Source organism: Talaromyces stipitatus, genomic scaffold (genome assembly GCF_000003125.1).
Source record: "Talaromyces stipitatus ATCC 10500 scf_1105507295541 genomic scaffold, whole genome shotgun sequence".
NCBI lineage: Eukaryota > Fungi > Ascomycota > Eurotiomycetes > Eurotiales > Trichocomaceae > Talaromyces > Talaromyces stipitatus.
Window position 1 is genome coordinate 4574056 of NW_002990115.1, and position 22229 is coordinate 4596284.

Consider the following 22229-nt stretch of genomic DNA (forward strand, 5'->3'; position numbering starts at 1 on the left):
TCCTCCCAGATGCATACACTGCCATGGACCACATCCTGCTGATTTCCTAGAATGCCTCCTGCGCCCTAAAGGCAACTCTAAACATACTAAAGCTTAACAAGTAGAGATCTGGAAATCCTGTGCTATTAACCTCGCAAAAGCTTAAACTGAAGGAGGATGTAGCACTCAGCTCTCCATTGGCACACAAGAAACATCTATGGCACTAGACAAGATGCTAACTCAGCCTCCAACCTATGAGATTATCTCTCCTTTCCGTTCAGTAACCCTTCCACCTCGCGTCCCAACTAAAGATCCTCCAATTACAGCTCGCGCAGTCCGCTTTACAACCCCTCAATTACAAAATTGGTTCGCCTCCCTTTTTGAACGGGAGCTATGATCTATCACTATCCAACTCAAAAGGCGCCTCTTAAAATCCTATAGCTAAATGTAGGGCACGCGCCAGATGCATATGAAATAGCTCTCACATTAGTATACACAAGCAATATTGATATTATCCTAATCTAAGAACCATATACATTCAAAGATCTTAGCTGATAGATCACTAAAAATCATCTATCATATGAATGCTTCTCCCCAACTAACAGTTAGGCGATAAGTGGCCGACCACGAATCCTTACCTATGTTTGAAAGAAGAAGAGCATTCAGACCTCCCAGCTGCGCCCCTTCACAACTAACACCAAAGAGGCCTCGGATCTCCTATTCCTATAGATTTTTTCGCCCACAGGAAAGTCCGCTCTAATAGTTAACATCTATAATGCCCCAGCAGACTCCATCAGAGCAGGCGAAGCCACGAAAGCTCTTACAACCCTACCAGAGGTATATTTCCCTCAAGCAACGATACTCGCAGGCGATCTCAACCTACTACACAACAGATGGCAGCCCTCGCTACATCGCAGCCCCACACCTTCTGCAGAGCCGTTCATTAACTGGCTGGACCTCCAGGGTCTAGTACTCATCTCTAACATAGACTGTCCCATACATGAAAGGGGTAACGTGTTAGACCTCAGTTTCGCCTCAAGCCCTCTGGCACTCGCGGGAGCTAAAACTAGCATAGCGAGCCACTTAGATGCAACCTCAGATCATCAACCACTAATCACCACTGTACCATGGGATCAGAGATACAAGGAAACAGCTCAGAAACTGAGATTTGACACACTAGACCACACCTCCTTCCTCTCGCTCCTCGCCTCTAATCTCGCTGGCACCGAGAGCTCAGCCGCAACAGAAGAAGATCTTGATGTCCTTGCTGAAAAACTGACATCTGCAATTCAAGGAGCATATAGAGGCTCTGCTAAGAGGACCATGACACAAGGCATAGGATAACCATGGTGGAACGAAGACTATAAGAAAGCTTTACACAATTACTGCTTAGGCCTCTGCTCAAAGACAGACTTCTGCAGGATAACTAGATGGTCTCAACGACAATTTTGGCAAGATAAGCTCTCTACGGTAACACAAATGAAGGATGTCTTTGATATGAGTAAATGGCATAAGTCTACAGGTACCTTCCGAAGCCCTCCACTGAAGGATCCACTGAGACCCAACAGCTTCCTAGCAGTTACTATACATGAGAAACGAGATGTACTAGTCTGTAATCTTCTCCAAAACTTGGCTGAGGCAGGAGACATACCGCTGGACTCCCCAGCAGTCCCTACCACTAGTCTCTATTTCCCAGACATAATAATGGCACAGGTGGAGGAGTCAGTACTTCAGGCAGGAAACACAGCCCCTGGCTCAGACGAAATCCCAATCTGCATACTTAAAGTGGCATGGCCTCTGATTAAGGACAAGGTACTAATATTATACCAAGGGTGCCTAAAGATTGGCTATCACCTAAAATGCTTTCGACATGCAATCTTAGCAATTATCCAGAAACTAAAAAAGACTGATTGGTCTTCACCTAGTTCATACAGACTAATCACTCTCCTATCAGTACTTGGCAAAGGACTGGAGCGCTTGGTGGCACGGAATATGGCATGGATCTCTATATACTACAAAGTATTAGCAAGGCAACAGTTTAGGGCTCTCCTACTAAGATCTGCAAATGATCTAACCATATGCCTAACACATGATGTTGAACAAGCACTAAATCAAGGCATGACTGCCTCACTCCTTACCCTAGATGTCAAGGGCGCTTTTGATGCCGTGCTTCCCGGCAGACTTATCCGCAGATTACGTGAGCAGGGCTGGCCCACCAATCTTGTTCTCTGGATTGCCTCCTTTGCTACTGGGCGATCAGTCCAGATCCGACTCGATGGAGAGATTGGCCCCTCAACAGACATTGCCTGCGGTCTTCCACAAGGATCCCCAGTATCTAGCATTCTTTTCATGCTCTACATAGCGCCCCTATTCTGTCTAGGAAACCCAAGGAACAGATTTGGTTACGCAGATGACGCAGCTAACCTGGCAATCTCAACATCTCTTGCTACTAACTGCAAAGCATTATCAGACTCACTATAAGAAGCTCTAAACTGGAGCGCTGCAGAGGGCATTACATTTGCACTAGATAAATACGAGCTTCTTCACTTCTCCCAACATAAAGCAGACCAGGACCCAACCTACACACCTTCAGTAAAAGCTAGATCTATCATAATCTCAGAAAATACTAAACAGCTATATCTACACTGGCTAGGAATCCTCTTTGACAAAAAGCTAATATTTAAATAGTATGTTAGTGAAACAGCATCTAAAGCCCTCACTGTAGCTAATGCCCTTCGCTCTCTAGGGAATACTATCTATAGAGTCAAACCTCATTTACTATAGCAGGCTATATCAGCCTGTATACTCTATAAAGTATACTATGACGCAGAAACCTGGTGGCCAGGACATACTTGCCCTGGATCTTCCTAAATCTTAAATTAAGTTGGAGAATATCTTGAGAAACTAATCAAAGTAATACTAGCAGGCGCAAGAGCAGTCCTTCCAGTTTTCCATATAACTCCAATATCTATTCTATACCGAGAGTCTAGATTCTCTCCGCCAGAAATTGAACTAGATCAAATAGCCCTCCAAACATCTATCCACCTATAGCGTCTTGATCCATACTACCCACTCTGAAGACGCGCAGAACAGATAGCCAGAGACGGCCAACAAACCAGTCGATTTGCCCGCCGAGTGCTGGCGCTCCCCAACTCTGAACAAATAAACCCTCTACAATATGCTCCCTGGTACCCTTGTGGGTCACGCAAGAGTGCCCTAGCCTAAATAGGAGCTCCCATGGGACGCACTAAGGAACAGGCAGCGGCTGATTTCACAGCTTTTCAATGCACCATCCCTAGCTTGGATATTGTAATCTTTTCAGATGGATCTAGGCTGATAGACGGACGTGCAGGGGGTGGCTATATTGGATTTTAAGCACACCATCAGTTCCTCCGCTCCTCACTCTCATACGGACATGGGAAAGAGGTCTTTGACACAGAAGCAGAAGCTGCCCTAGCTGGTGCTCAAGCAGCAATAACATACCCAACAGCTCAATTTGCTACTAACCTATGGATCTGCCTTAACAACCTGGAAGTTGCCACGCGCCTCCTATCCCCCTCTACAGGATCCTCCCAAGAGGTCTTTAAATCCTTCCGCACCCTTGCAGCCGCCTAGCCACTACGCGAAAGGCTTTCACACACCAAAAGTGGATCAATCCAAATCCGATGGGTCCCTGGACACGCTAAAATCCCTGAGAACAAAGCAGCTGATCTCGCTGCCAAAGAGGGAGCTGCCTCAACCCCTCCTGCTCCTCACAAATCCTCATACGCCTCGCTAAAGAGACACGCCAAGACTCAATCCCTATCCGCTGCTCAGTCACAATGGCAGAAGGTGGCACCACAGAGTTATCAAGATCTAGAAATAACTACTTCTCCTAAGCGCCCTGGGAAGCTTCAACTCAACCGACTTGACCTTGGCCGTATTATTGCGGCCCATACTGGTCATGGAGGCTTTGCAGACTACTATGAACACTTTAATCATGATGATACTTATCTTCTCTATCGGTGTAGAGCATAAAAAGCACCTCTACATTTCTTCTTCTGCTATATAGCTAAGAGACGAGCTCCTCATCCACCTGGACCCCCTTCTAAAGTTATCTCTTTTCTTTTAGGTACTGCGAAAGGAACACGAAAACTAGCCTCATAGCTAGCAGAGACCCGTTTCTTTGAGGATATCTGTCCTCGCCAATCTCTCCTTAGCACCTAGCTAAGTCAGCCCTACTTCCCCCTTATATCTCTCTTTTCCTTTGTTCTTTCTTTCTTTCTTTCCTTCTTTCCTTCTTCCCTTTTTCTTTTCAAACTCACTGCTTAAGTATGATAGTGGTAGAATGATGGGTCATGGAGCGTAGGTGGACCATTGCAGCTAGCAAATACCCAAAACCCACTAGGAAGTAGATCTCCCTTTAAGACCACGGCAGCTATGGAAATGCGCCAAAGAGTCTCTTATTTGTATATAAATCTGATAGGACCTGAAGCCCGAGGCTTACCCCTCGGCGGCCTATGTCCCAGTAGGGATCGGTGGGAAGCGTGCAAGTCACGAACCACGGCCGTTAAATATACACACACACACACACACTCCCCTTACTCTTGGGGATCAGTCACAATATTAGGAATCAAGATATCTTCATATTGTCAGGCTCATTAGGCTAGGCCGCTTCGTGTTCGCGCCTTACTACCGTCTATGCTTCGTGATACGGACCGTAGTTAAACCAACAGTATGTAACATGAGGGCGTTAGGAGACCGATAAGAATTTCCCAGTTCTTGGCGGATACCAGTGAAAAGGAGAATTAGGGTCGATGATTTTAATTATGTGCAAGGCTCCCCTTTTCCCGTCCAATGATTGTTATGTGAAAATAAGCCTAAAAGGCCTCTCTGTATCCCCTTGGCCGGGGGCTAGCTGATTTTAGTGGTAATTTTGTGTATTTTTGGTGCAGCACTTCCTATTGGCCATATGGCGAGAATAAGGGCTCACCGCCTCACCTCCTCGGGTGAACACGAATCCATACAATTTACTAGCAACAGGGGCTACCAATATCAAGTAATAAAGATAAATTAGAAGCTATTCACATACGTATGATACACTATAAACAGTCTCACGATGGATTTTGTGGTGTATGAAAGTCCCGAAAGCACGTTCTTCCGGAATCCGGCCGGCATAGAGAAATATTGCAGGCTTTGCATATAAATGTTGTTTGCCTAATAGGGGCTCTATTGTTGCTTATTTGATGTTTCCGATTATTTGCTAGACACCAATGACAGCGTCTAGAAAGGCCTTTGGGATGCCATACAGCTATATGTAGCTGGGAATCATTCGAATGCGGTTTTGAAGCGGTGGGCTCGGTTGTCGAGCGATTCATTGCTGGTATCTCAGTCGCTGGAAATAGGGGATTGGAGGCAAAAAGCTGCATATAAAGCTTTCTCCGGAAGTTGGCATGCGAATATGAGGCTATATTGAGCTCCTTACAGCGCAAATAGTGTAACTTCCAAGCGTTGACTATTGCCATGTCTAAGCACCAGTTCCAAAGAGGCCACCAAGAGCGATATGTACGTGTATGGGTCTCATACGCAGCTCGATGTTGATTAGCTATATCAACTCCCCCCATATAAAGGTTGTAATCGTTAATAAAGCGTGGGATCAACATCAATTTGATCGCTTTATCGCCAAATTCACGCCGTACTAAGGGGCCATTAGTTGAAGTCTTTTGTGGCCTTCGTTGCCAGCGTTCGATGAAGTTGTTCGTCCGATTTACTGTATGGATTGTAGTGAGGCCTAGGATAACGTTGTTATCCTGCCAGGCGAAGCAGAGTACGTTAGAGACGGGGATGGCACAGACTTTATGATATAGCATATATTGCCCTAAATCCTTCAACTTTTTCAATAATAAGGGGAATTCTTTGCCGGCGGAATGAGATCGAGTAGTGCCGCAAGCTCCAATTTGTATTTCACGAAGCATTCTCAATAGTTCAATGCTAGTAAAATAGTTGTCAATGTAGACGGCATAGCTTAGATTATCTCTCGGCAGAGTTTTTATAAGCTTATACACCATTTGACCCGTTTTTGTAAGCTTGACAGGCGTTTCCACCTCGATGACCCCCTTCGTACGGCTTGCTGGGAAAAAGTAATATATATAACTGTGATCTGCAAGCGTGAATATCTTGAATCCTTGGCTGATCGGTTTATTAGGCATTTTGTACGTGTGGGACGATCTGCTAAAGCTCTTAACCATTGACTCGTCAATAGACACGTTCGACGAAGGAATATAGTACGTTTTTGAAGCTCTTCGCCGCACTCTAAGCACAATATCGACCTTATTCCACCAAATTGAGTTCAATTGCTCGTAGCTCATATTGAGTTCTTGCTCAGGGGTCGGCTCAGGGGGGTAATAAGTGCTTGTATAGCCTCTGGAAACCTCGGGAGCCGGGGATATATGAAAATATCGTCAGAGCTGCTCATATCGATAGAAAGAGAGGGCTAGAGACACTGTGTGAATAGCACCTTTCGTGAGGTCCTTATTCCAATAGTTTTTAATAGAGGGCTCCCTAGTAATTCCCATATAAATTTGAGCTCCAACAAAAACCTTGAGTTCTTCAGGTGTCGTTGATCGCCAAGTTCGATGGTGTGGATTGGGGTTTTTCCATTCTTTCGAGTACGCATATGAATTTGTATTGTTAGCGAGAACTTTCCATAAAGGCTCCGTAAGGAACAAACTAAACAGTTGATAAGGATTCTGTCGGAATATCAATCTCATGATTCGGCGCTTCTGCACCCCGGTGCAGAAGCAAGCACGTACGTACGGGAGCGGGATAACGTTATCCCTAGCGCCCGTACGGCAACCTCGTATATAGCTACCATGACACCCCGGGGCCCCCTACTTTCTCTGGGTTAGGCTTTATAATATCGAATATCATATATATACAGCTTCACCCTTGACAGGCTTGTCGGACTAGCCTTGCTACCGTCTATGCTTCGTGATACGGACCGTAGTTAAACCGACACTGATCAGTGAGGCCCACAGATCAAGACCCTATTCTTAGTACCCCAATACCCCTATATTGAGCCGTTCAGTCGACCTCAATTCATACCTATCTCCAACGCTCCGAACCACGCGCTAGAAACCCTGACAAGATGCCTCCAACTACAGATTACTCGAAAAGCTTCGATCCGACAGACAAGGACGCAAAAACCATTGAGAAGTATATAATAGCCCAAATCGAGGACTACACTGACTTGTACAATGAAGATCTATGGAATACATTTCGCGAAGACTTCTCAACATGGACCGAAGGAGCTTTTAGAATTGCGCCTCTAAAGACTCTTATTAACCTACGTGACACCCTGTGAACAAATGGCGTATACGTAGCGAAAGGACGACAATATGCAGCTACTACACTATCCGAGACAATTGCCAAATTAGAGCAGCATGAATGGACCGAAAGTGAAGTTATATACCATGTACAACGCCATGGAATATTCAGCTCACCAAATATCGAGCTCACGTATGGACCTGCGATTCGAAGGCTCCAAGCTACAACCCCTAAGGCACCTCAACAAGCTATCCACTCCGAACCACAAGCAACGACTATATCATACAGAATGATACTACAATCTCAGCGTAATAAGGAGAGAGACACAACACCGACCCCAATCGCATAATTGGTGCAGCAATAGTATAATCTAATAACCCCTACCACAACTATGTTATATAAGCAGGCCATACCGGCTACGACGCATAGCCGCCAGACCGTCCATACAAACTATACCACGCAAGACACCTTATACTATGGGGCGAATATCAGTTAGCTACGAAAGGCTTATTCAGAAGATCTCCACTACAGCAATAATAAGAACACATTTAACTATTCGTATCAATATTTCTTAGAAATGTGCGGTCATATGGGAATCCACACCTAAGATACTCAAAGAAAGGCGTTTTTCGTGATGCTTAAAGAAGAAGCCCTTCGGTACTACTTTGACAACAAGGACAAATAGGTCCGGCGAGGAATCAACCCTATATCTGCTGTGAAAAGCTACTTTGAGACTGAGGAGCACCTCCGATTCATACAGAGTCAATGGGATGCTACGAATCTAGCCAGTACTATGAGTAAGAACCCTGATAAGCCAATTCTAGAATGCCTTAAAATTATGCTTCGGGACCTACAAAGACTCTATAGCAAGATTCGTCCGGAGCTACGAAACGACGTCTATTACCATTCAAAGCTTGTATTAGCAACCCGTCTTGTCCCTGCGTGCTATGCCGCAACCTGAAAACCTTCACCGAACATCTCCAGCCTCATACAGGACCTATGATCAAGTATAAGCTAATAGGAAGACTCAAAATAAGCAGCAGCGCAACATCCTATAGATTTGTACTATATAGATCGCCGCTACTACAGCCGACAGTCACGTTCGCCACATAGAAGACGTTCACTATATGGATGAAGCTACTCACGAGGAAGGAGCAATCTACGCTACCCTAGCCGTTCACCACGTCGCTACCAAAGCGAAGCACTGAAAATCTACCATGTATGCCATAAACTAGACTGCTGGTCAACTAACCATATGGAAGAGGAACGACAAGCTGCTAGACGCCCATACGAGGCTGCAATAGACAAATTTATCATGGAATCCAAAAGACAGCCTCCAACGCCAGGGAAACGCTTCGAATCGTACTTGGCTGAGATCGATGAACCGAGCCAGTACGACCTCCCAGACCGTACGAAAAGCGAGCCAACTATGGCAACAGGATACTTCACAGTTGTCACTACGGATCATGCCAAATTCTCACCTTCGCTAGCAAGCGAACTCGCTAATCATTCTGCAGCTCACTATCTCAGCTGCTTGCTAGGCAACAATCAAGAATATACAGCCAAGCTCACCCCTAGCGACAAAGATAACACCAACATATGGATTATACCAAGCTCTTATCATCTTACTGTACCTGAATATGCGTTTCTTACAGAAGATTGATATTCATTAAACACATTTATAGGGCTACTTATTGATACTGGCGCTACAGCATTCTTAACGGCTGGATATACTTAATATCTTGCATTTCGGAAAGTTACCAAGAATTGTACGATGGATACGTCAACTGCTGGATCTGTAACTATACGATTTGGTGCTGGTAACGCGCTACAATCTCTAGGTTCGATTGATATAGAGACCCCGGTTGGCAACGTATGATTCTATATTATTAAGGCCATAACACCGTTCCTATTCTCTATCAAAGATCTCGACCGCCTCAAGGTTTACTACGATAATACGAAGGATCTCCTTATCCGCAGCGAACCGTACCTGACCGCGCCAATCGTACGCCGATTCGGCCATCCTTTTCTTATTTGGGACTATTTACTAGCAATGTATATCTCACAATCCTTTGATGACAAGCAATGCTTCCTTATAGATACAGAACTATGTCGATTACACCGCCACTTTAGACATCCTTCTGTTGGATGACTACATAAAACCCTACAACACGCAGGCTATGATATGTACCCTAAAGCAATAGAAGAGATTAACAAATTCTATTACCATTGCTAAACCCACGGTAGATTACCAGGCCGTTTCCGCTTCACCCTACAGGACGACATTAAATTTAATCATTTAATTATTATGGACATTATGTATATCAATGGCAAGCCTGTACTCCATATTGTGGACGAAGCAACACATTTTAATGCCGCATGTTAGCTTACAAGTATATCTGTAAAAGCGACATGGGACGCGCTATAAATGTTATGGATTAATATATACCTCAGACCCCCAGATTTCATCATTACCAATGCAGGAAAGAACTTCGTAAGCAAAGAATTTACACAACTCACTTCATCCATTAGTATGATGATGGTCAGCGTTCCTATCGAAGCACATTGGTTAATTGGCACTATTGAACATTACCATGCTGTACTATATCGCTCGTATGAGATTATTTCGGAAGAAGTGCCAGAGCTAGCACCCGAATTAGCGCTTCAAATGGCTGTTAAAGCTGTTAATGATACCACAGGCCCAGATGGTTACGTGCCTACACTTCTTATATTTAGAGCGTACCCTCGGATGATGGAATACAGTCCTCCTACACCTATGGTTGCTCAACGTGCTGCTACAGTCAAGAAAGCAATGACTGAAGTACAAAGGCTTCATACTGTACACTAGATCAATGATGCGCTTAACACCCGAAACAGACCATCGTCTACGCTCATACACCGTCTTCCCCTCAATTTGGACGTACTTGTATGGCGCGAAGGAGGAACTAGATATCCTGGCAAATGGAAAGGACCATATAAACTTATATCAATCAACAGAGAAACATGCACGATTGATCTCCTAAATGGCCCTACAAAGTTCAGATCAACTGTTGTTAAACTGTATCATAAAGATGATGATCCGAAGCAAGAAAACACTAATAATAATGATAAGGCTGAACCATATAGCGCACCTACGGCACCATTAATAGAACTGTCGAACGTACTCCCATCTCCTCCAAAAGTTGCGATCCCATTATATGAACCAAATCACACCGAACCTCAATCACAATGCCCATAACGCGAACGCCGCTTACCACCTCGATATAAGGATGATCTTACGTACTTACAAGAGCTAGATGCCCCAGATCTACACGCCATCGCGGAGATATTCACACAACTTCTTGCTCCAGGCACGTACGACGAATCTCGCAAAAAGGAAGTTAACGGACTACTAGAAAGAGGTATATTTGCAGCAGTCAATTGAGAAGACATCCCACCAGAGGCCCGCATCTATGGCTTTAGATTCGTTGATGAGATCAAGAATAAAGGCACTAACAAAGTCTTCGAGAAATTACAACTTGTCGTCCAAGCGTACAACGACAAGGACAAAGAATTTATACTTACGCAGTCACCTACAATTCAGCGCTCTAGTCAACGTTTAATTCTCTGTATTGGAGCAAGCAAGGACAATGTACAATTTTGGATCCAAGATGTCACGCAGGCTTATATTTAGTCAACAACACACCTTAATTGTGATTTCTATATTTGAATCCCCTCCGATTTGCAACGCTTTTTCCCTGGATGCGAATTCTTGAAGGTTGAACGACCGTTATACAGAATCCCCGAAGCAGGCAATCACTAGTTCTGTACGTATCATGAACACCACATGAAGCAGCTAGCCATGGAGACCTCAACCTACGATCCGTGCCTCCTTCACTACCGCGATCCAAAGCAAGGATTCGGCATTATTGGAATGCAAACAGATGATACGCTCATTGTCGCTGACGAAGCCTTTGCCATACGAGAGGAAGAGCAAATCAAACGTGCAAATATCCTTTGCAAGCCACGTGAACAGCTTATAACCAGCAAACCGCTACGATTCAATGGTGCGGTAATTACAGAAGATGCCCAGGGTGTTACTCTTACCCAAGAATGCACCTGCAAGAATATCTGACTCATACAAGATCACCCTTCGGATATAGTCAACTCCCGTGGCAAGATTCGTAAGAATGCATCTCTGTATGAGCAGTACGTTGCTCAACGAGCTCTTGGTGCATATATTGCTTCTGTATCCCAACCTGAAGCTTCGTTTGATCTCTCTTTCGCAGCACAAGCCACACAACCGGATGAAGAGGATATAAAAGCGCTCAACAAACGACTCAAATGGCAGGCTGACAACCCCAACCACGGACTACGATTCATCAAGATTAATCTACGGACCGCACAATTGTACGCATTCATTGATGCTTCGTTCGCTAACAATAAGGACTCGTCTTCACAAATTGGCTATATTATCGTACTCGCTGACGCCCAAAATAACGCGAATATCCTCCACTGGTCCTCTACAAAGTGTAAGAGGATTACCCGAAGCGTACTTGCTTCGGAGATGTACGGTATGGCCAATGGATTCGATGCGGCTGCAGCAATCAAATCAACTCTCACCCAACTGCTGCATCTTTTAGAGCCGCTCCCACTAGTCCTTTGCACTGATTCGAAGAGCCTTTACGAATGCCTCGTCAAGCTGGGTACGACACGTGAAAAACGCCTTATGATCGATCTCATGTGCCTCCGTCAATCGTACGAACGTCAAGAGATCACGGAAGTGAGATGGATCAACGGTAACAGCAATCCTGCGGACGCCATAACAAAGAGCAAGCCCTGCCGCGCTCTACAAGAACTTATTGATACGAACAAGCTACGTATCGATGTTAACGGATGGGTAGAAAGGTCGTTAATGAAGCGCAACTCTAAGTTAAAGAACGTACGATTTGCAACACCTGTTACTACACCGGCTCCATAGATTGTCATTTCTTACCCCAGTCCGCACCCGTTACTTTTGCTTTATTCTTTTGATTTTTCCTTTACCATACTAGATTGTATATTATTTATTGATATTCCTTCTTTTCCATTCCTTTAGAGAGTTGCCAGTGTCGGAATATCAATCTCATGATTCAGCGCTTCTGCACCCCGGTGCAGAAGCAAGCACGTACGTACGGGAGTGGGATAACGTTATCCCTAGCGCCCGTACGGCAACCTCGTATATAGCTACCATGACACCCCGGGGCCCCCTACTTTCTCTGGGTTAGGCTTTATAATATCGAATATCATATATATACAGCTTCACCCTTGACAGGCTTGTCGGACTAGCCTTGCTACCGTCTATGCTTCGTGATACGGACCGTAGTTAAACCGACAGATTCATTATATCGATATGGGAGGGGATTCGCAGCTGGGGAGGTCGATTTTGGTCGACCTCCAGAGGCTCGAAATGGACGTCCTCCAAGTCGGGAATTTACTCAAGAATAGCCATCGCTTCGGATGCTTTTCGCGACAAATTTGGCTGAGAACTTAATCCAGGCTCATGCGACGCGGGGTCACAATCTGCAGGCGCGGAGTCCATACTTTTTGACACTTTTAGATGGCTTCAGTTGTATATATTTGACAGCATGAGGAAGGGTGTTGACGCGTGAAAGCTGGCTTACACACGCGTACAGCTTTTCTGCCGGTTTTTGTAATTTTGATGTGCTGATTAGGCCAATGGGAGGCCGAATACAATCAGATACTATATTTTTTACATAAATTACCACTAAAATCAGCTAGCTCCCGGCCAAGGGGATAATAGATTGGGGACCATTGTGGGGATGTCTGTCATAGCCTATAGAGCTCGATATGGACAATAAACTTGATTAACAAGTCGAAAATAATGCTTGCTTCTAGGATTACTGTTGGGGTTTAATAAAGCTTGATAGCAGAGATCGCACACCTCGTCAAGCTCCGCGAACCAGGGACGGAGTAGACCTATCATGTAGCTTGTGTAACATACGACCAGTCCAAATAAGTAACATTCACTACCTAGGGTGCCAGCGTTGACGATAAATTGAGGATGAAGAGGGAAACTATCTATCGAGGGGAAACAGTCCGTATTTAGACCTCCATCCACATTCACTCATTGACGGTAGTGTCCGCTTCATACGAGCCTCTATTGCCGTGTTGGCATCTCAATAGGGAATCAGTGCGTATCAATAACAAATGACAACGCCGGTCGATATCACAATTATTGATGGAGACCTTTATTCAAAGGATTCCCAATCAATAAATGACATCAAGCCGGAAGCTAGGGTTGAGCCGTCACAGCTTGTAGCACGGCTTGTCACGTACTCGTGATCCCAGGCAACAGGCGCACGGTCTTTAGACAGCCAAATTGGCGTAGAAATAGACCAGGATATTCATGATTTCTCTTGCATAAAAGTTTCTTCATTTATAATTACTATTTCTCCAAGATGATTTGCTCTAAACAAAGGTACCTAGGTAGACAGTGGTGAAAAAACACAAGGAAAACAGAAACTGAGGCAGCAATCGCCGAGAAATCACAATTCAAAGCTTGTAATTACTACTCTGCATGATTCAAATTTGAAAGTTATTTCTAGGAAAAAACATAGAAAGATCTCATTGGAGTTTCTGAAATGATAGCGCGTAAAATTCCGTTCATGTCATTAGCTGCCCATGTACAAAAAGGGCATTTCCTAATCAATCTCTCAGTCATCAACAGAAACATCAAACAAAGTATTCTTGATGAAATCGGCTGATTTCGCGTTTATGAGCTGGTTGATACCCGTTTTGGCGTTGCTCTCAAATAGAGCATTGTTGAACTGGCCATCTGACTGCACGTATTCGAAATCAACATTCACATCCTTGCCGGAGCTCTTGTCACCCTTTTTCTTGGTGTATTCACTCAAGCTTTGGTCCACTCTGAAGTAGATCGTTCGGATGTCTGATTGGAAGATTAATTAGTATATCTATATTTTGATGAAAAGCAAGTCGCAACTGAAAAAGGCTCACATGGTCGCCATATTTTTGCAACGTCATCCTGTTGGTAGAGGGTAATCAAGATGAAGAATGTCAAACTGTCGGAAGTGTCCGAAGCTTTATCGATGACATTTTTGACGTTTTGTAGAAAGTTTTCTAGTTTTGCTGTGATGGTCTCCGGCAAGTTCAACCCATGGGTGAAGGTCTTCACAAGCGTGTCATGGAACACATTCTTTTCAACTTTGAAGTTCTTTTTCTGTGTCTGGAGGCCAACGTTGGCAATCCTGGGGCCATATGTTAGTGTATATTCGTAGAGCAGATATGAAATACTATTTTGTTGCATTGCATTGTCCAATACATACCACGGCGCGGTTTGGGCGAGATGATTGATCACCTTCGCCTTGTAGTTGGCCTTCTTAGTCTGAGTACCGGAAGGAATTTTCTCTGCGACAGCAGCATCGGCCTTGACACTAAAAAAATTGCTGTTAAGGTTGACGTTGGCTGAGACTGCCTCAAGCTGGGGCTTGAGCTCAGCGGAGGTGTTCGGATTGAAGTTGACATAGTAGACGGTTTCCAGTTGGTTGCCTCCCGAAGGATCAGCGCCATCTGCCAGAAGAGCCCCTTCTTCGAGAGAGTCGGGGTCAGCCAGGGACGTGAGAGCCTGGGTGAGCTCTTCGTCTTCATCTGGGGTAACTACTGGGAGACCAGCCTTTTGGTAATGGATATTTGCTTCGGCCATGATGCAAGTGAAAGAAAGAGGGTTTAAAGATAAAAATGGATTTTTGGTTATTGTTTCAAGTAGATCTGTCTCTGTGATGTCTTTGATTTACCAGGTGGAAAGCACATCTATTTATGCTATTCCTCTGGCTTTGAGGAAATGACGGGGTCAGTCATACCGAGGCAGTTTTCATGTGCGATGCACCACCATGCACTCGTATCGTCTCAGAAAGAGGCGATACACCCATGAGTGGCCCGCCCACATTAAGTGATGCCGCATCTGAGCTGAATAGTCTCTCTTGACGTCTTAGCTATTGGGTTGTTTAACCAATAGATCTTCTGCATTTGGTGAAGCCTTTAGGTGTATTTTTTGTTGCCTTGCACCAAATACGCGTATCACTCTACAGCTTCAGAACAACTAAATCCTTCTCGCAGTTCATATTTCTGCAGCAGTTCATTTCATGTGGCAATTTTATGCGGATCCAATGTCTGAGAGTTCATCATGTTGCCGGCGAACCTGTGCTCGGCTACACTTGCGAGAGGCGCCAGCTAGCCCCGTTGGCGCCAAGATCTAGACACAAGTTAGTGGGATGATTATGTTGTTGTTAATCAAGTTTATTGTCCATATCGAGCTCTATAATATCGTCATCTACTCGTGTCATTGAAAATCAATGCTGCGCCCCGCCTTCGCTAAAAAACGCCTAACTGAAGCACACTAAAAGATTGGAGCGCCGAACCCTAATTCTTAGTGCCCGTTGACTGGCGACTTTGTTCCGGTATTCACGCATGTGGGACGGTCTCGGCTTTTCAATCTTTCGTTATCAATCAGCTACCTAACGCAAGGTCCTCATGCAGCGCTTAGATGTCAGCACCTAGTGTCACCCGACCTGCATCTCAATTGTATGCAGTTCCTGGACTTCAGCTCACATTGGACTGCTTGGCTGCAGGTACTTGATCTCCACCAGCAGCGACCTGCCGTTTGTGGTATGCATATTCTCGGCTGCAAGGTCCCAGATTTCAAATTGTAGGTTCTCGACTTCAAATCGCGAATTCCGCTGTTCACCGAGATCAGAATTGCAGGACTGTTTTTGTGAGGCCAATTGAATAATTCCACGAAGCAGCTGGCTGATTATGGATGGTTCTGGCCTTCGACCCAGAATTCCACTTAACGCTGTGTGACGATGGTCAAAACCAATGCGGCTGCTGATGGGGAGAAGCAGAAGAAGGGAAGCACTACTGCAATCTAAGGAGCCTCGAATCAGCTCGCCACGTCGCCTTCGGTTTATGAAGAAGGACAGAGTCAAAAGTCTGACAAGGAAAGCACCGCCCTGCCGACCAGTCAATTTCAAGTGAAATCTACAGATAAGACACTGTGCAGCCTGTCTTTACTCCGAAGCCGTACATCTTCCCAAGTCATACTCATACTTCAAACGTACTCTCAATCCATACCAACAGTCTCAAAATGAGCACTTCATTTCTTTCCGGGCTCCTATCTGGCGATAAGGAAGCATCAAAACCAGCGTTGGATACCACGCCAGCGCCGGCTTTGGAACCTATCCACGATTTGGACCTTGCCAACATTTTATACGTGCAAAATATCCCAGATGTGCCAGATACTCACAAGCCGGCTCTTTATGCCAATGTAAAGAGTATTAATTTGTGGGTGGCCTGGGAGTTGACGAGGGTCGAAGGGCTTATCAAGACCAAGGTCGATGGCAAAAACCTGCCGAGCGACGATTCTGTTGCATCCAAGTCCAAGAGAACCGGCTACCGAGCCAAAGTAGCTGACAGCTCTAGAGGCCAGTCACCATGGTAGGAAAGCTTACGCTTGTTTTTTGACCTTCATTGGTGCTGATTCGTTTCTTCTGGTAGGCTGTCAAGTGTAACGATCTCTACGCGAACCACTAGTGTCAAGGCAACCGAAGATAAAATCAGCTTCGTCGTTCTTTACGCCCTTCTCGGAATTATAAATGTGCCCCAGAGCCCGCAATTATCGAACATTGTCAAGGCTCTTGGATTGGGTTTTGACGGAACTGGAAAAACCGTACAGCCCTATGTCTGGTACATCATTGACCATCAGCTGGACCCAGTGCGCCAAACCCCTGAAGCCGGTAAGTTTTTTTCCCTTCAGTCCATCAGTTCTTGAAATGAAATGATGAATGACCTGGCTAACCATGCTTGTAGTCATCAAAACATTCAGTTTCAGTGTCACTATCACCGAAAGCACTGCTAGCACCGAAACCGCGGCATCCACCAAGGCCGCATCGGCTCCCAAGGAAAAGACATATGAAGCCATTATTAACTATACTTCATCGGCTGTCCAGTTCAACTTTGGTCTTTGGAATACCAATGCACCAAAGGATGATGAGCAATTGGCTCTGGGCAAGAAAATTCTTGCACACAGGCGGCTCAATCTCTTAGAAATTTAGTGGTAGTTAGCGAGGCATTTACAGGATGGTCTCTGAGAAGTTGCGATTCGAATTTCTCCATATTTTGATCTTATCTCATTTATTGACAGTGAATCCTAACGGCTATCATGTTAGTTTTATATATGAGAATCTCAATAATGCTTTAAAAGAATCAATTTCCAAATCGTGTCTACAAAAAGTCTCAATGGGTCCACTCAAATTCTGCAGATATACCAGGCACACACAAAGTCCTGACTAACAACGAACGAGTGAGAAACTGAAAATTAACGAGGTATCTATACCCGAGGCCATGCAGCCATTTCACGCAGTTTCAAGCCTAGAACTCCATAATCATTAAATCGGCTTATAAAGGGTGGGAAAAACGGCTGTGATGAAAAATGGCTTGATACACGTCGTCATATGTATAAAACTAATCCCTAAAAGGTATAATGACTATGTAGGAGAGTTGCTCCACGCACAAGCTCAGCCAGTCCCTCATTCTGCACGAACCTTTCTTTAGCTCCAAAGCAGACGGCAAAAACCACCTGAAATTGAGAAGAGTCATAAGACCATGATTTAGGGACAAGTTTGCCTGATCGACTATCGCCACTAACCGCCTTCCTAAGTAGTCTTAGAGCTTCGTGGCGTATACATTATAAAATATCTATCATATAGTTTTCCTAATTCATACGACAATCATTCAATACACTTTTATTCTTTTCCAACCTTGTACCTTGAAATTTCGAGTTTTAATTCCGCAAATTTGATTCTTACCATGTCCAATCCAATCGTGATCAACGGCCGTAGCGTAGCGCTAAGCCATGACCTTGATTCCTCAAGCACAAACTACATCATCCTACGCACCAAAGGAGAGCCGCTGAACAAACGGCAAAAGGAGAAGCTGAAGGATTTGGATGTCGTCGTGGATGAATTCGTGGGTGACGAAACAGAGCAAGTCTACCTCTGCGGGTTCAAAGAAGATTCCTTGGAACAGATCAACAATCTGGATTTTGTTGACTATGTTGGCATATATGCGAATGAGTTCGTTGTGCCGGAAAATTTGCAAGCGGATGCCCAAGCTGCGACAGTGAATGTCGATATCTTGTTGCAGCGTGATGTGGCTGAAGTCTCCGAGGAATTGATTCAAAAAATTGCTGAAGCAGCAGATGTGGATCCAGAAGCTATCGACTTGGAAGATGGAGGACTACAGATCAAAGTTGACGCCGACAAGCTGGAGAAGATTGCGGCGCTGGATGAAGTTCGTGTCCTCCACACCATCAATGAGCCTGCCTTGTTCAACAATGTAGCCCGCAAGATTTTGAATCTTGATGATGGTAACGATTCAACGAGGGCTCAGGAGATCGTATACACAGGTAAAGATCAGATTGTATGCGTGGCAGATACCGGCCTGGACAAAGGCAGTGATAAAGATGTGCACGAGGCGTTTTCCGGCCGGATCAAGCACCTCTTTTCCTGGGGTCGTGCTGAGAGTCATCTTGCCGATGATCTTGACGGCCATGGTACTCATGTATGCGGATCAGTCTTGGGCAAAGGCGAGCATAATTCGCAGGGCTTGGTTCAAGGAACGGCACCAGATGCAGATTTGATTGTGCAATCGTTGTTCAGCGGATTCAACGTGTTAAATCAAGCCCGTCTGGGAGGTATCCCCAAGACCAACTTGGCTCCACTCTTCGACCAGGCCTACCAGGCTGGTGCTCGTGTGCATACAAATTCATGGGGTTCTCCACTGCCCTCAACAAAGATCCAGCGGCCGTATGATGGTAGAGCAGAAAGCATTGATCTCTTTGTCTGGGAGCACCAGGACATGGCCATCCTCTTCGCAGCCGGCAATGACGGCCAAGATGCCGATTTAGACGGTACATTGGATGGAAGCGTTAATCCTCGGTCATTGGGCGCTGAGGCATCAGCAAAAAACTCCATTACCGTCGGGGCTACGGAAAATTACAGGCCAGACCTGGTTTCAGGAGATCTGAATCGTCCATACACCTATGGTGGCTTCTGGGTCAAGCGGTTCTCCATGAATCCGCTTCGTGATGATCACATCGCAAACGATCCGGAAGTATTGGCTGCATTCAGTAGTCGTGGACCAACGGCAGAAGACAGACTCAAGCCAGATGTCGTAGCGCCCGGTACAGCTATTCTTTCGGCACGGTCCCAAAATCAAAAGTTCTTGGCTAAGGTCGACCAGGCGGGGAAATCTGGAGACAGCAAGTACATGTATTTATCTGGAACGAGCATGGCCACTCCGCTTGTAGCTGGCTGTTGTGCTGTTCTTCGTCAAGCGCTACGGGCAAACGGCTATCGTGATGAACGACCGGATGGCGTCAAGAATCCCACGGGATCATTGATTAAGGCACTTTTGATCAACGGAGCAGTCCCTATCAAAGGCCAATATATGCCAGATGATGCCGAAGAGGAGCATAATCCGCACTCTGGGTTTGGAAGAGTCGACCTTGCCGGATCATTGCCGAAGCTCAATGACCCCTGTTCAGGATATGGTGTTGGCGTTGCTGATGAAGATGACGAGGCTCCATTCAAGTTGGAAATTCCAGTACCAGATCTCAAAGAGAAACAGAACACTGCTGGTACTACTCAGACCGAGGAAGGCCAGTGGACCCTCAAAGTTACCCTCGCTTACGCGGACTTGCCGGGAGGTAAACTACAAAATGATTTGAACCTGATCGTGGTCGTCGGCGAACACGAGTACCACGGCAACCAAACCAAACGCAAATTTCCTGTTGATTCAAAGGAGGCCTTTGATCGCCAAAATAACGTTGAACGAGTTTCTGTGCCGACAGTTTCGACTGGAAAAGTACAGATTATCGTCAAACCGTTCCGTTTTATGAGTGAACGCGTGCCTTTTGCGTATGCCTGGAGGTTCTCTTGATTAGGGAGATTGGCAATACCAGAGGCTTTTGTGATAGATGTGTTTTCTATTGATAGCCCATTCTGTATTTCTCCTATTATTATATCGAGACCGACCGGATCACCCAAATTAGTACGTTATTTTAGGACATATATTCTCTACCACGTTTGTGATTCGTCAGCAGCCATGATGTTGTTGGTGATTTTAACCTAGAAGGTTAATATCTGTTATCGTGAGATATTTCCTATCCAGAAAATACAGAAAAGTAAATGATGCTACGAAAAACAATGGCCATAAGTAGTTTGAAACAACACTTTTGCATCCGAGGTTACTTTTGTATATTATGATAAGGACTGGAAAACAAACTTGAATTTCAATATGGTCGTTCAACTACAAGGAGTGACTAGTCAAGTGGTATTTCGATATCCGCATTCATGATGAAACGTCGTTGTCTCTCTATAAGATCACCCTGATCCCCTGGTATGTTGATGGTCCGCGCATTGATGAAATCTTCCGTCGCCCTCTTTGTCTCAGCATTCAGGGTTACTGCATGGTTCTTCCAACCCTCCAGATCAAACTCTGCGTCATACTGCACGAAACCCACTTCGCATGAAACCCATCGACTTCTCGAGTTCTTACCATCTTGAACATCATAGAACGACTCCCCGATGGCGAAAGTGATCATGCGAATGCCTTTAATCATGAGATTAGCTTGCGTCCTCTCGAGTCAAATTTGTTGATTATTGGGGAAGTCATACTTGACACTATACTGTCTGTTTCCCTTTTATACTCATATTTCTCCGCCAACACCATCTTCAAGTCCTTGTGGTCTACCGTGGCGGAACTTGCCGATGTAACAATGCCTTTCAACACGGGCTCCAAAGCATTTCTGGACAAATCATCAAGCTGGTGAAAGGCATTCATGGCCATGTTGATGATATTGGCATGGAGGTCGGAAAATGGACAGGTGATGGATTGACCAGATTGAACGGGTTCTCGAATAGAACGCAACCTTCTGTTTTGTCAGTGTTAAGTTGGAACTAAACCTGTTACACAGCAACCAGAAACATACCAAGGAGTTTGCGGTAAATCCATCATTGCGATTTGCACGAAAAGCCCACTTTGTATCAATTTGTTTAAGGGGTGGTCATTTGTTGGCACTAACTGGAAAACGTTGGACCACCATTTGAGGCTAGACCAACACTTGAAATCCAATATTGCTTGTGAATGCTGTCGGAGTGATTCCCGCATGGATTCCGTCATGTCCCTATCTGCAGGGAAATTCACATACCAAACGGGAGGGAAATTGTTGGAGATGTCTTGTGCTCGTCCCACGACTTGCTCGATCACCGTGGGCTCGGGTCGAGTCGAAGAGAGGCCCTGAAACAGGTCACTGCTCGTGGCTCTTGCGACAATTTCCCCAGCGGCCGCTCCCAAAAGATCGACGGCACCTTGTAAGACCCCGAAATCTGAGGTCGTGGTAGCGTCTTCCTCTTCATTGACGAAAGCCGGAACTTGGGCTAGAGCCCCTAGCGTCACGATTTCGTGAGCTTCCGGTACGTTTGAAGAACTAGACATCTTTAGGATTTGGCTGGATGAGAAGCTACAGTGCCAGCTGCCAAATGGTACGGCTAAAGTTGAAACTGAAGGGAATGACTCTTAGTCTTTATCGTGTAGATAAGCAACACTGCATTTTTGAGTTGGAGGGACGGGTTTTCATATGAACAAAAGGCATTTTATACGCGTGAAGACTTGGCCGTCATTTCGTTAGGGCATATGGTTGACCCTGATCTCGTAAATAACCACCTGTAGGACTGTATTTTTGATAAAAACGCTTGTATGCGCTTGCGCTTGCATATGCATATGCATATGCACCTATGTGACTAGGTGAAATCCACAGGGCCATCTTTTAGTCATTTTATACTTCTTCGCCACTACTGGAATCTAGTGAGCCCCTCAGACCACAT

General features: G+C 45.2%; 10 protein-coding genes across 10 annotated transcripts, besides 3 other annotated features; 8 read left to right on the top strand and 2 right to left on the bottom strand.

Annotated features, from left to right (window-relative positions):
- The first annotated feature begins 489 nt into the window (after positions 1 to 489).
- Positions 490 to 3987: a mobile genetic element.
- Positions 755 to 2460, top strand: TSTA_040110 (reverse transcriptase, putative; the record flags this gene model as incomplete). The annotated part of the gene is made up of 5 exons (XM_002481206.1): positions 755 to 816; positions 873 to 1239; positions 1319 to 1328; positions 1373 to 1791; positions 1873 to 2460. 5 exons carry the CDS (start codon positions 755 to 757, stop codon positions 2458 to 2460), a joined length of 1446 nt encoding a protein of 481 aa, XP_002481251.1.
- A 232-nt stretch (positions 3988 to 4219) lies between the features above and the next one.
- Positions 4220 to 4273: a sequence feature (CT-rich).
- A 2662-nt stretch (positions 4274 to 6935) lies between these two features.
- TSTA_040120 (uncharacterized protein) lies at positions 6936 to 7844 on the top strand. The gene is made up of 2 exons (XM_002481207.1): positions 6936 to 7307; positions 7341 to 7844. The coding sequence occupies exons 1-2, from the start codon at positions 7106 to 7108 to the stop codon at positions 7631 to 7633; spliced, it is 495 nt and encodes a 164-aa protein (XP_002481252.1). The 5' UTR covers positions 6936 to 7105; the 3' UTR covers positions 7634 to 7844.
- Positions 7845 to 8077: 233 nt separating this feature from the next.
- TSTA_040130 (uncharacterized protein) lies at positions 8078 to 8947 on the top strand (the record flags this gene model as incomplete). Its single annotated transcript, XM_002481208.1, has 2 exons — positions 8078 to 8226; positions 8458 to 8947. 2 exons carry the CDS (start codon positions 8078 to 8080, stop codon positions 8945 to 8947), a joined length of 639 nt encoding a protein of 212 aa, XP_002481253.1.
- An 814-nt stretch (positions 8948 to 9761) lies between these two features.
- TSTA_040140 (uncharacterized protein) lies at positions 9762 to 10132 on the top strand (the record flags this gene model as incomplete). The annotated part of the gene is made up of 2 exons (XM_002481209.1): positions 9762 to 9778; positions 9817 to 10132. 2 exons carry the CDS (start codon positions 9762 to 9764, stop codon positions 10130 to 10132), a joined length of 333 nt encoding a protein of 110 aa, XP_002481254.1.
- On the top strand, positions 10133 to 10915 carry TSTA_040150 (uncharacterized protein; the record flags this gene model as incomplete). Its single annotated transcript, XM_002481210.1, has 4 exons — positions 10133 to 10444; positions 10467 to 10563; positions 10635 to 10685; positions 10713 to 10915. Coding segments are annotated over 4 exons (663 nt in total), but the record flags the coding sequence as incomplete, so codon positions are not given.
- Positions 10355 to 12124: a mobile genetic element.
- TSTA_040160 (uncharacterized protein) lies at positions 11111 to 12244 on the top strand (the record flags this gene model as incomplete). The annotated part of the gene is made up of 2 exons (XM_002481211.1): positions 11111 to 11357; positions 11409 to 12244. The coding sequence occupies 2 exons, from the start codon at positions 11111 to 11113 to the stop codon at positions 12242 to 12244; spliced, it is 1083 nt and encodes a 360-aa protein (XP_002481256.1).
- A 1444-nt stretch (positions 12245 to 13688) lies between these two features.
- Positions 13689 to 15062, bottom strand: TSTA_040170 (uncharacterized protein). The gene is made up of 2 exons (XM_002481212.1): positions 14284 to 15062; positions 13689 to 14215 (listed from the first exon to the last, which is right to left on the bottom strand). The coding sequence occupies exons 1-2, from the start codon at positions 14987 to 14989 to the stop codon at positions 13980 to 13982; spliced, it is 942 nt and encodes a 313-aa protein (XP_002481257.1). The 5' UTR covers positions 14990 to 15062; the 3' UTR covers positions 13689 to 13979.
- A 1367-nt stretch (positions 15063 to 16429) lies between these two features.
- Positions 16430 to 17396, top strand: TSTA_040180 (uncharacterized protein; the record flags this gene model as incomplete). The annotated part of the gene is made up of 3 exons (XM_002481213.1): positions 16430 to 16779; positions 16876 to 17078; positions 17152 to 17396. The coding sequence occupies 3 exons, from the start codon at positions 16430 to 16432 to the stop codon at positions 17394 to 17396; spliced, it is 798 nt and encodes a 265-aa protein (XP_002481258.1).
- A 754-nt stretch (positions 17397 to 18150) lies between these two features.
- On the top strand, positions 18151 to 20283 carry TSTA_040190 (subtilisin, putative; the record flags this gene model as incomplete). Its single annotated transcript, XM_002481214.1, has 1 exon — positions 18151 to 20283. The coding sequence occupies one exon, from the start codon at positions 18151 to 18153 to the stop codon at positions 20281 to 20283; it is 2133 nt and encodes a 710-aa protein (XP_002481259.1).
- Positions 20284 to 20665: 382 nt separating this feature from the next.
- Positions 20666 to 21840, bottom strand: TSTA_040200 (uncharacterized protein; the record flags this gene model as incomplete). Its single annotated transcript, XM_002481215.1, has 3 exons — positions 20666 to 20955; positions 21021 to 21274; positions 21335 to 21840. 3 exons carry the CDS (start codon positions 21838 to 21840, stop codon positions 20666 to 20668), a joined length of 1050 nt encoding a protein of 349 aa, XP_002481260.1.
- Between the last annotated feature and the right edge of the window lie 389 nt (positions 21841 to 22229).